At 36.4% G+C, this 12,959-nt stretch overlaps 3 protein-coding genes across 3 annotated transcripts; 1 reads left to right on the top strand and 2 right to left on the bottom strand.

Annotated features, from left to right (window-relative positions):
- Nucleotides 1–345: 345 nt before the first annotated feature.
- Nucleotides 346–3,468, bottom strand: LOC108215962 (small ribosomal subunit protein uS10c). Its single transcript, XM_017388605.2, has 3 exons — nucleotides 3,167–3,468; nucleotides 3,027–3,080; nucleotides 346–917 (listed from the first exon to the last, which is right to left on the bottom strand). Exons 1-3 carry the CDS (start codon nucleotides 3,353–3,355, stop codon nucleotides 606–608), a joined length of 555 nt encoding a protein of 184 aa, XP_017244094.1. The 5' UTR covers nucleotides 3,356–3,468; the 3' UTR covers nucleotides 346–605.
- A 1,306-nt stretch (nucleotides 3,469–4,774) lies between these two features.
- Nucleotides 4,775–6,927, top strand: LOC108218904 (pectinesterase QRT1). The gene is made up of 5 exons (XM_017392065.2): nucleotides 4,775–5,268; nucleotides 5,686–5,881; nucleotides 5,961–6,164; nucleotides 6,245–6,480; nucleotides 6,564–6,927. The coding sequence occupies exons 1-5, from the start codon at nucleotides 4,931–4,933 to the stop codon at nucleotides 6,709–6,711; spliced, it is 1,122 nt and encodes a 373-aa protein (XP_017247554.1). The 5' UTR covers nucleotides 4,775–4,930; the 3' UTR covers nucleotides 6,712–6,927.
- An 889-nt stretch (nucleotides 6,928–7,816) lies between these two features.
- LOC108218903 (uncharacterized) lies at nucleotides 7,817–12,527 on the bottom strand. The gene is made up of 7 exons (XM_017392063.2): nucleotides 12,290–12,527; nucleotides 11,474–12,106; nucleotides 10,809–10,867; nucleotides 10,577–10,699; nucleotides 9,604–10,329; nucleotides 8,794–9,007; nucleotides 7,817–8,690 (listed from the first exon to the last, which is right to left on the bottom strand). Exons 2-7 carry the CDS (start codon nucleotides 11,769–11,771, stop codon nucleotides 7,984–7,986), a joined length of 2,127 nt encoding a protein of 708 aa, XP_017247552.1. The 5' UTR covers nucleotides 11,772–12,106; nucleotides 12,290–12,527; the 3' UTR covers nucleotides 7,817–7,983.
- Between the last annotated feature and the right edge of the window lie 432 nt (nucleotides 12,528–12,959).

Raw genomic sequence — 12,959 nt, 5'->3', positions numbered from 1 at the left:
AAATCTTATTTCTCATTCAATAAGTTCCCAATTTATTTGGGTTTTGTTTGTCTCTCCTTCTTGTGAGAGTTGGTTTGTTTTGTTTTGGTGTGTTTTGATGTTCTTCATGACCGAGGTTATAGATCGGCATGATTTGCATGGGTTTGATTCAAATTTGAAGGTTATTATGGGATCGCATCCAATCAGATGGAAACAAGTGTGTATATTCAAATCATCTTCAAATCGCTCAGTTGCCTCTCCAAGAAGGAAGGATTCAACAGCGATATTCTTCAGCGTCTGTCCAATTTCGATTGTGTTTGTAGATGCCGTATGGCTTTTAATTAATGAATTGATTCCTTGTTATCAAAAAAAATAAAAAAAATACAAAAACTAAAAATGGAAACTTTCTACAAGAATTAAAGCATGTCCACTTTCAAATTTTCACCAATATTACACGGAAAGCTTCCACAAAAATCTTAAATTATATAATACATAGACTTCATCCTTCACCATCAATATATAGTGTTTCCTTTTTCTTTTCTTTTTTCAGCTTGCTTTAATAACAAATCTGGAGTCAGGAAAAGGACGTAGCTTACTTGGTTTACTCATGCTACAGAAGTGTTGCTTCATAGCTTGACTTCCACATCAACTCCAGCAGGAAGGTCAAGCTGCATCAACGAGTCTATGGTTTGGGCTGTTGGGTACAAAATATCAATGAGACGCTGATGAGTTCTGATCTCAAAATGAAATCGGGCATCTTTGTGAACATGTGGAGATTTAAGAACACAGTAGATTCTCTTCTTGGTTGGTAGGGGCACGGGACCCATGGTCTTAGCATTAGTTGTTCTTGCAGCATCCATAATCTGTTTGCATGAGTCTTCTATAAGAGGCACCCAGTACGATCTCAGTTTGATTCTAATTTTCTGCTTTGGTGCCATCTGAAGAAAGTAACAATATCTTAATAGGATGTGTTCTGCGGCCAAATTTGTCAGAAACACCATATATAACATAACATAATTAGATTATGTTTAACATCTTACAATGTTAAGTGCATCATAAACAACATAAGCGAATACACCTAACTAGGAACAGAAGATATGAAACACATTGTACAAGTCTCATACATCAATAAATGGCAAGTGCTTATAGGCTATATACCTAAGCCGAGACAAACCATGATTCGTAATGAAGTCGAAAAATACCCAGTCACATAAGTATTGCTAATCAACATCATAGGTGAACACCAAAAATTACACATATTAAACGAATTGAGAACGGGTAAAATCCAGACCATATTCCCTTCTGAAAAATTCTTCAGTAAGTAGTGCAATTTGGAGAAGTGGCTGAGGATGAAAATTAAGATCCACAAGCTGTTTTGCCAAAACCATCCAGATTAAACCACAGGCTTCATGGTATGAAAATTTGCAGCTTTGGTGAAGATGTGCAATGCAATTAAAAATATTAGAAACATTCTAAAATAAACACCTAATGTGGGTTTTGTCAGGAATGACACCTCTCAACTCAGCAGTATACTAGTATAGATTTTACTCAGCAAATGGACGCCATGCTTCAAAGTTTATTGTAGAGGAACATTTTATATTTGAAGTTGTTTTCAGATTATGATTGCTTAAACCAGTTCCAAGGCTTAGAATCAAGTTAAGCTGACAAATGATGGTCAGAAGCTGTATAAGAAGAGTCACAAAGCACTCAAAATAGGATTCCAATAAGCTTACGGGGATTAGCAAGGAAAGCAACTTGTTTTCTTTGGGAAACAGCTGCTCAGGTAAACAAAAGAAACTACTCGAGTCCATAACAATCATTTATATACCTTACGTCCCAGAAAAAGTGTCATACAAACTCTAAGATTACGTAAAATCTATGTTCACTAAACTATTAAACTAATGCAAATAAAAAATCAGATGACATATATGCAGCATGATAATCCAGATTTAATACTTTCAAATCATTATGTCTTCATATCAGTAGGCTATTTAATTATATCCCTTTTCGATTATAATCCAGATTATATTCTTTTTCGTATCAGTAGGCTATTCAATTATGTCCTTTTTCAATTATAATCCAAATTTAATACTTCCAAATTATTATGTCTTCATATCAGTAGGCTATTCAATTATATCCTTTTTCTATTAACAAAACATTTTACTGAAGTTGTCCTTTTGAAGAGGGAGAAAGCGTTAAACATGTGAACAATTGAGCATTGGTACTATCGTAGGTAGATATAAGAACAGTTAATATGAATTCTTTATAGAAGAAAGGTAGCACCGTAGTACAACCAATCCAACAAAAATTAACTTCATTATGTGAAAACAGGTACAAACCCTTTACAAGAACTCCCTTCTCTACATTGTTTTTTAAGATTCCACAAGCCATTCTTCATCAAAAGGAGTTCCACATTGTCAAATGAAAAGATGATGAAGTTCCCACAGAAACAGAAACACATTTCTAGTGTGAGACCGTATGTGTTATAACTAACAAATGGCTTATTGTGTAGGTTCATTATTTTACTTAATCAGGAATTTATGCAATATAAAAGTCTTAATGATTGCAAGCAAGGCAGGCCGAAAGGATCAGGGGAACAAGAATAAAATTGTTCAACGTAATTAAAATTTGAATATGGTTGGAAACGCATGACACTGGACTGAGCTGATCTGCTGTTACAGGTTGGGTCAATCATACTCCTTTAAACGTATTTCCCCACTCGAGAGTTTGAAATCATACAGTAATACACTTGAATACACGTCCAAAACCACTGGCACATTCATTATTTTGATATAGAGCCATTTGACTAAGCTGTTTTCTCTCTAACAAGGAATTAGTAATGTTTTGTAGTTTATCTTTAGAACCCCCAAACACCACATATTTTTACTCGTTCCATCACTGATTGCATATGAAAATGTACTTGTAAAGAAGCAGCAATACAACTATTCATACATGCGTAACATGCCCAATTTAACTCCTAAATTAATAAGCTAAACCCGAAAACTACTCACATAATCAAACATTCTCAAAATTGTAAGCAAAATTACCTTATCAGAATCGATACTGAGTGAGTTAGTATCAGGTGCCTCAGAACCTTCCACCTGAAAAACCAACCCAACCCTCAAATCAAAACAACACAAAAAACCACATTTTATAATCACACATTGCTAAAATCAAAATTACAAACCTCAGAATCAAGAACCTCAGGAGCTGCAAAAACCCTTGTGAAAGAAGGGCGTGAAGATGTCAAAGATTGAAACTTTAAGGCATTTGAAGGTGGAAATGAGAAGAGAGAAATGGTGGGCTTAGAAGAAATGGTGGGTGAGTTGCAAAATGGTAATAAAGTTGCAGAAGATAGTGATAAAGAAGTTGCCATTGATTCTTAAACCCTAAAATTCTTCAATTTAACAGTACTGTTTCAAGAAGAAGAAAGTGAAGCCTCTTATCTTTAAACTTGCACAGAGTTATCCGATTGCAATTTCAAGAATTATTTTCCATTTTATATATTTATTTTATTTTTTATTTTGTGGGTTACTTTCGGGAGCATGGGGCTTTGTGTGTATGGATTAGATGGATCAAATATTCTGGGCCGATGCTGTCTATGTTGGGCCTTGCATCCTACATTTACTAGGATTGAGTGGTATAATATTTAGTGGACTTGTTAATAACCAGGCCCTCCTGTCATCTTGGTGAGTTGGATTTCTCAGTTTGTACCCAAAAATAATAATGATTTAAATTTATATGATTATCATGCTGATAATATTCATCAAAAAATTACTTAAAAGAAATCGCAATCATTAAATTAGAATTTCATGAATGAGTGAGCTGCTCAAAAATATTTATAAAAACTTACTCACAAATCAAAATAATTATAAATTGTAATATGGGTTCAAAACCCGTGTTTTCTCAATATAAAATTATTTATCACTATTCATCCGTGACAAATTATTTTCTTGATTTTTAATATTATTAAAAGATAAACTCCCAACCTCAATACTAATTAGAAAATACTTATCAGATATGCTTTACATATATGGTTTCTTAAGACAAAAGAGTTTGCATTTTAGTAAACGAATAATACATATATCAAGAAAATTTAACTATTACAAGCTTATAATAAATTTTCTTATAATAAGAAAATGTGTCAATATTTAATCAATAAAATCCCTATATATGATACAAGATTTCGTTTAAATTTCCGAAAATTTTGGCCACATTAGATTTGTACCAGTTAGAGCATCTCCAACCATGTAAAACCTGGCATACTTAAAATAAAAAAATTTAGCCAACATCTCCAAAAACTCAACTCCAACCATGCTCAGCTGTTGTCTATAAATTTAGTCAACCTCTTATGGATGGCTAAATTTGTCGAACCTCTACAGATCTGTAAGAAAATCTGTAGAAAGATTGTATATCATTTATTGCCATATTGAACTGATATATTCTATTTTAATAATTTAAAATATTAATAACATACTAATTTTAAATTATAGCCAACTAATATAGCGAGTACCATTGAAACAAAATATCTTACAGGTTCAACAAATTTTACATAATGTCTTACAGGTCCAATTTAGCCAACGATTATAGCCAATGCCGTTGGAGATGCTCTTACACAAGCATGCATAGCAAATGAAGAAGTCCACATTAACTAGCACAATACACTTTTAATTAGCAGCATTAATCACATGATTAAACCTTTCATCTTTGCTAATCTTTTGTTTAAACATGTAAACCTTTGCATTTCACTTAGTTTAACGTCTAACGGAAAGATCACCCTGTAGTAATTATAGTAACTGGTGTTCGGGCTTCTTTATTTTCGAGACAGTTACGTTAGAATAAATATAAATCAGTCACGTTATATTTACATTTGTGTCTACGCTCCCCTGTTTTTGTTGCATTTATATCTGCCACCTTGCTGAATAACTGTCATTTTGAAGCTGATCAAGTTATGGGGTTTTGTAGTGGTGATGTGGTGAAGTTGAGTTGGGTGGTTTTGGTTATTTTGGTTGGGTGTGTGAGGGAGATGGAGGGGTGGGGGTATAAGATAAGTTGGGAGGATGTGGAGTTGGATGAGTATGATTATGAGATGGTGAGGAGGAGGGTGGGGGAGAGAGATGTGAGAGAGGGGGATTTTGTGGCGTTGGAGAGGGAGAGTGGGAGGAATCGGTTTATTGTGGTGGATGGGAATGGGAGAGGTGATTCGGCGACTGTGCAAGGGGCGGTTGATATGATTCCGGATTATAATTCGAGGAGAGTTAAGATTTATGTGCTTCCTGGGATTTATAGGTGACCTCTCTCTCTCTCTCTCCCCCTCTCCCTCCCTCTCTCTCTCTCCCCCTCTCTGTAATTCACTTGCTCTGCTGAATAAGTATAGCTGATCTCCCTCTCCCTCTCCCTCTCTCTCTCCCACTCCCTCTCTCTCTCTGCCTCCCTCTCCCTGTCTCCCTCCCTCTCTCTCTCTCTCTCTCTCTCTCTCTCTCTCTCGTCATAATTCACTTGTTCTGCTGAAGGAGTGCAATTTTTACAAGTTTTGATGATGGGCAAAAAAACAGGGACGTGGCTTGTGTGTGTATTTGAGTGGACAGTTAAACATTATGCTTTTACTGCAAGATGTAACCGCTGTCTTCTTACGTTACTGCACAATATTATTTCAAGGGTGACAAGTTTTTGATGACATTCTATGCTTGTCTGGAAATTTCGCAGGGAAAAGGTAATAATTCCAGCATCGAAGCCGTATATTTCCCTGATTGGAAATCAGAATGCAGCAAATCAAACAGTCATAACCTGGGGCGACAAAGCTTCTGATATAGCCAAGGATGGCACTGTTCTTGGCACCTACAGATCAGCTTCTGTCACTGTCCTGTCCGATTACTTCTGCGCGGCTGGGATCACTTTCCAGGTACTTATCAGGCACTTTCTTAGTAACTGAACTACATACATTTGGTTAGAAAGTAATGTAATGTGATGTGCTTCTGCAGAACTCAGTAAACGCTGCTGTAGGTAGTACCGGAATGCAAGCAGTTGCATTGAGGATTGCTGGTGATAAGGCCGTGTTTTACGGAGTTAGAATCGTGGGTACGCAGGACACACTCTTAGATGACACTGGATCTCATTATTTTTACCAGAGTTACATTGAAGGAACCGTGGATTTCATATTTGGTAGAGCAAGATCGCTTTACAAGGTATGTTCAGAAAGTTCTGATATCTGCAGTTTCTTGATAATGTTTTTTCGCTGATCTGTGCTTTATCACGTCGTATGAAGGACTGCATTGTGCATTCTGCAACAAAAACTTACGGAGCAATTGCAGCACATCACCGAGATTCGCCATACGATGACACGGGGTTCTCTTTTATAAACTGTACCATAAATGGAAGCGGCAAGGTGCTTCTGGGAAGAGCCTGGGGAAACTACTCCAGGATCATTTATTCGTACTGTAACATCGATGATATCATAAGTCCACCAGGTTGGAGTGACTGGGGATATCCATCAAGAGACAAGTACGGATCACTATGCTGTTTATTCTGAATTCAGTTTATTGTTTCAAGAATATGTTAAAATTATCTTGCTCGTCGACTTGCAGGACTGCTGTGTTCGGGGAATACGAGTGCAAGGGAAAAGGAGCAGATAGAAAGTACCGAGTGCCATGGTCTAAATCTTTGAGTTATTATGAAGCAAAACCCTTTCTGGATCTGGGGTTTATATCAGCAGAAAAATGGCTAGGACTTTAAGTTATATTCTTGCATTTTTTTTGTAGTTCCGGCACACAAGCACCACCAGAACCAGAAAAGCAGATTTTTCCGAAGAGCAATCATCAGAACCAGATGAATTAAACAACAGGATACCAAATTATGTCCATTGTATATACCGACAGAATATACATTCAGACTTGTATAAAAGTTTAAACAGAAGTGCAATACAAGTAGCTAAAGACTTTGTACTCTCAATGAATCCTGTACTCAATATTGCAGAAAGCAATGCAACATCACACCAGACTAATGTAACATTAGATAAAGAATATGCACAGATGACAGAACAAGCAATGGTAGCTCAACATTATATATATTACGCGAAATATCATTGTCAGTGGTATACAATACCAAAAACAGATACAACAATGGGAAGGTACATACGAGTAATAAGCATCGTAGGAAAACTATCTTGCCAGGGAGCTTCTACTGGAGAGACTTCCATCACAGTGGTCCTAAAGAATGAGTAAATAACTTAATCCCATCGAACATAGCTAAAGCTTGCTCGCTATACACCTAACTTCCCCAGTAGACAAAAAATGCACAAAAAATCCTGTCACGTCACATCTCTATTCTTATATGTACAGCTCTAATACACCTAGATTCCATTTCAGATAACAATAGGGTCACATCTAAGAAGTGACCGGCAGTATTGTTACATTCTATGCAGCAACTTCCATTAATTCTGGTTCGCATTTCATCCCAGCATTTTCAGATCCTTTAAGTTCTATTCTATTCTCATTGTTATCCTTGTCAAAAAGCATGTCATTGTCATCATCAGAGACCATCTCAGCAGCAATACCAGCAGTACGATCCATAGTTACATAGGACGCGGTTCGATACGAAACGCGGTACGAATTCGGATACGTGGAACATTACTTTAATTGTTTCCGGTACGATGGGACGTATGGGTACGAGGGAACGTATGGGTACGCCGGAATTAATTAATCTATAAATTAATAAATTTATATGGTTTCAATATTAATAATTTGTCAAGATTTTACAAAATGTATAAACATAAATTAAAAGAGGTATAAATATGAAACAAAAGATGAGAGAGAACAGAATTTAAAGTTTAAAATACATGTACAGCAATTGAGGCATCCTCTTAAATCCTTCCACTAAAAAAATATAAATTAAAAACAATATTTGGATAAAGTTCAATTAAAATAAGTACTACTGTGCATCTGTACATGTGTGGTTAAAAATGTACTGCACATATAACTAGATACACACGAGATACACAACTGTTCATCATCTTCCTCTTTCTGCGTGTTTTTCCGATCTGCATCTTCTTTCTTCTTTCTTGTGCCGTTCCTTCCCTCCGTAAATAGTAGGCCTTCCTTTTATTCCTTGTTCGCTTTTCTTACCATGTCGCCGGAGTTTTTGTGAGTCGCCGAAACTGACGAACCGGTAGCGAATTCCGGCGACCTGGGTCGGAAACGACCCGTGTTCTGGGTCGAACGAACTGATTCGCGAAACGTGGGGGCGTACCCGTTTCCTGGTAACTATGGTACGATCATTAGCACAATCTGCAGGTTCTTCCCCGCGGCAGTTTTTGATGATTTCAATATTACCTTTCTTGTCCTCGACTCTCAACAGTAGTTCCGCCTCATTGACATTATTTTCCAGAATTTTATCTTCAAGTGGAGAACAAGCTAAATCAACCCTAACATTTTCTGGACAGCAATCCTGGGGAGCCGAACAATCTAAATCATGCTTCTCTTCTTTAGCAATTTTGCCTTCAGCATCAATTAATTGCATATGATCTAAAACCGGAAAATCATCTGACTTATCCTCGTCAACAGTGGAGGTTGCAGAAAGCTTTGCATCAGAAATGATGGCTGCAGATATGGCCGAGACAATGTTGCCATTTGGTTCAACATCAACCCACTCATTGCCTACCCAATCTCTTGAAGCTCTCAAATTCTTTCCATGTACATTCAGAAACAAGTTTTCACCTGATAAAAACAAGAAGAGAAACAATAAGATTCCAAAGAAGAAATTCGTCTAAAAGCAGGGTAACAAATAAATTTTGAGGAACGAACAATTATATGAACATACTTGGAATGAAAACTTGCAGTATTCCATCTTCAGGATTGCTGATTCCAATTAAAATTCCTTCCCACCAACCATCACTCCACCACGCGTCTACGGGCGCTCCAGCCACCAAAGCCAGGTGTGATTCGATGTGAGGAGCGGGCCTAATTATTTGGCGCCCTTTATGCCTCATACCAAGTTTATCGGGCTCTGCTTGCCTGAATGCTGGGATCAATTCCTACGAAATTTTCCAGAAATAACCAATATCATATTTCATGCAACGTTAGGTTATCAACAATGAACATGCATGACATCCTGTGTGCGCAACAAAAAACAACAATTTATGCAAAAGTCGTTACTATGTTTAGTTTGTTGGTTTATATTGACAGTTACACTGGACAACCGGGGAAAAGTTAAGATTCTTAAGTTAAGCTTGGACAAAATTTCTCCCTACTCTACCTATGGGCTGTAAATTAAAAGCGATGGTTAATTCAAGTTTCCTGACAGTAAGTTACATAAAACTGGATATGTAAGCTCAGATGAGACGAATACAAGAGCATTGGAACTTTTAATCTATAATATGACTGCATGCTATCATGTCGTTTTGATGCTATTATGACATCTTATGAGGTAAATATAACAGCTAGATACATATTCAATTTTTTATAATGAGAATACAGACATATACTTTCACCAAATGCTAATATATGTGCAACGCACAAAGTCCAACCAATCACTTATAGTAGCTTGGTTTAAACTTTTTCTTCGTTGAGACAGAAACGTGTGAAACTACGGACTAGATAAAAAATTGTCTACTAAAGTGCAATACCATACCTCAAGATTCCCAGACCCGTCTTCATCCTTCAAGTCATCATATCGAACTCGTATCTTTTTCTGCGAGACTTCCAAAATAGTACACTTAAACCAGCAACCTCTAATCCCACTATCTTGGCAGAGTAGCTCTATCTTATCATCAGGCTTGAAGAGTAGAGTCTCGATAGATGGGCATCCAGCATACCTTGAACGGATCAGTTTTCTTTGACCATACTTTATGTTTTGGCCTGATTTATATGACACCAGTTCACGCCCTCTACAACTTCTGGTTCGCTTACTTCCAACTTTTATACTGTCTTGTGGCTTATAATCATCATCTTCCAAAAATTCATGCTCCAGATATGAAAAAATTGGTTGGTCGAAATAGCCACATAACTTACTCAATTTAAAAGGTTTTACACGGTTACTTTTAAATTGTCTGTAGCACAGATGTATTCTATCAATCACGTCTTGAGGGAGCACAGCTAGAAATTTGTCATAATGTTCACGAGTTACAACTATGGCAGGACCATCAACACATTCTACACTAATTACTTGAGCATAGGGTGTTATAAAAACTTCTTTAGGGTGAGAATTCCGTATAGATACAACACCTTTGACTTCTTGATTATGGTGGAACCACCTCACTTTGACCTTCTTCTGGCCTTTTTTGTCTTCATACATATCTTCGAGATATGCAAGGTGGTGGTCATCTTCTTCAGCCATGACAAAGACAAACGATTGTATCTGTCAAATGGGAAGAAGGGGGGTGGGAGTTAGAGAGATTTAAGAAATGAAAACAAAGTAAACAGATCTCTGTTGCTTTTTTTAGGCATCAACACTACAGTCTATGCCTAGTATCAATTATTTATTTTTCATACTCCCAGTTGCTACTATGGCTTACATAACATTATAAAAAAAAATACAGAATTTCATGAAGACTCCACGTCTCCACCCCAATCATTCTATTCAAAGATGCTCAGCAGAAGTTTACCGCAATTGTAATCCCATTCCTGCAAAATGCTGGGTAGTGTTTCAGTTGTTTTCCACATGCCCATGATTCACCTGACCACGCAATGCCAGATGTATGTACTTTCAGATTCCTTGAATGGCGGCCCTGAAAGTTCATTACAGACAAGAACATGTTAATAACATCGCTTAGGTCATATTAAGTAATGGAAGTTTTCGAGTTAGGAATGAGCAAAAGTTGAGAAAACCATATTTACCTTACAAACTGGCATGTGGATCTGTTGGGCAGCAGACGTAGTATCACCTTTTGGTGTCTCTGTAATAATAAATCAGGTCATCGTTGAGTGAGGGAAAAAAATTGCATTGTTTTAAGTGTGACAACAGCTATATGATGATAAAGATGACCAAATAACAAGAGTACTTAAAGGGAAACAAAGAATTTTCTAGTTAACATGTGAACAATTTAAACTTGCAATGTTTGAAATACTATGATCAGAAAAGTTCATTTAACAAAGTAAATCTCATCGATATTGCTGACTTCTATTAGGTTCTCAGCTAGTTCAACCAAACTGTTAATTACAACTGCCTGCAACTAGGCAGGCATGGGATAAAATCAAAACTCAAATAAGAAAAAAAGGAAAAAAATAAAGGTGACATCTATAGAAGGATTAACGAGAAACATCGATATAGAAATTCATCAAGCAGAAACAACTACGCTGGTAAAACTCCAATATTCAGAAACAGAAACTAGGTATTTAAGGGAAAAAATATTATTCAGCAATAGATCTGGGCCATCTGGCCTCTTCCGACACTTTCTATATAAAAATTAAGCTTAAGTTTCAGCAGAAGTTAAGAGCATTCTGTTGCTACAGTGAAATAAAGGAAAATTAAAGGTCCACAAGATAAGAAATAGATAACATACTGGTATAATTGCCAAGTCGATGCTGCTTCGACAGCATAGACGTAAGCCAATTCACAACCTCTCTCCTTGATCTCCATCTGTAACCAGAATAATCCGAATTCTCACCCCCATGAGCACTCAAGAACTCCTCAGAGACAACATAGAACATGTGCCTAACACTTCTCTCAGTTCCGACAACAGCAAGAATAGATTCCCCGGCAACATCTTTCAAGTAATAATGCACCACACGGTTCCCCCTCTCTTTTGATACAAATTGCTCTTTCCACTCAACGAAACACGGGTTATCACTAGCAGCCATGTTTTGATAACTAAAAACAGCAACACTCACTAGTCCATAGTAACATCAGATTCCTAGAAGAAACCCTAACTTTGCAGTAAAGAAAAATGGGCAGCCAAAACTCAAAAAAAAAAACAGAGAGAGGCTCCTCACACCCCCACCAACCCACCTCAAATATTTACCTAAAAAGCAAAACCTATCTTCGAATCAGCAAAAAGACCCAAACTTTCAAGAACCCAACCCTAAATTCATCAATCCAAGAACCTACAAAACTATGTTACCTAGTCAAACCCCACAAAACCTAAAAAAACAACACATGGGTCTCATAACCTGAATACTCACAGGGCTTCCAAGATCTGCAAAGAGGATCAAAACCCCATCAAAATTAGACCAATTCACCAAAACATTAACAACAAAAGACCCCACTTCTTCATATTTTCCACACAAAAGAACCATTTACACAAAATGGGCATTTTCCAAGACACAAACTTTATCAAAAACAAACCAAGAAACAAGAAACAATCTCAAGAAACACCAACCTTATATTGTGTAGCAGAAAAACCCAGGTGTTTGACTTGTAAAACTCTTCACACACGGTCGAAAAAATAAAAAGGCTCAAAGCTTTATGATAAACACACAGTAAAGCTAGCTAATTTTCACACACACAAGGGTGATGCAGTTGGTTAGAAACTTGATTAGGGGAGAGGAGAGGCGGAGGAAGAAGAGAAGTGGTACATACACAATAGATACAATACATTCATACAAGTAGGTAAGGGGATAAATAAAATCTCCAAGTAAATAGTAATGAAAATTAGAAAAATAATTATTTAGCAAAAAAATTATAATAAATAAATTAAATTTATTGGTTGATTGCAGTGGGCCCACATAATGATGCAAATTTGCAAATAGCCCAATAGTGTACAAGAGTTTGTTCACCATTCAACAAGAGTTTGTTCACCCATGCTTGGCTGGTAAAAGGCAACAAAGTAGCTTATATTGCCCCATAATTTTGACTTTTGTGAATGTCTTATAATTATTTTTTTTGATATAAATCATGAAAATTAAAAAAATAATTGTGTTCAGGTAAAATTTAGACCATGAACTCAAAGTTATGTCCATACTTAATATAAAAAAGTGATTTATATGACAAATTAGAGGATGATTTATAATTTTAAAAGTAATTAAAAATTAAAAATTGATTAGAATTAC

This window comes from Daucus carota, chromosome 4 (assembly GCF_001625215.2).
Source record: "Daucus carota subsp. sativus chromosome 4, DH1 v3.0, whole genome shotgun sequence".
NCBI classification, from domain to species: domain Eukaryota; kingdom Viridiplantae; phylum Streptophyta; class Magnoliopsida; order Apiales; family Apiaceae; genus Daucus; species Daucus carota.
This window is presented reverse-complemented; position numbering and strand designations above follow the sequence as displayed.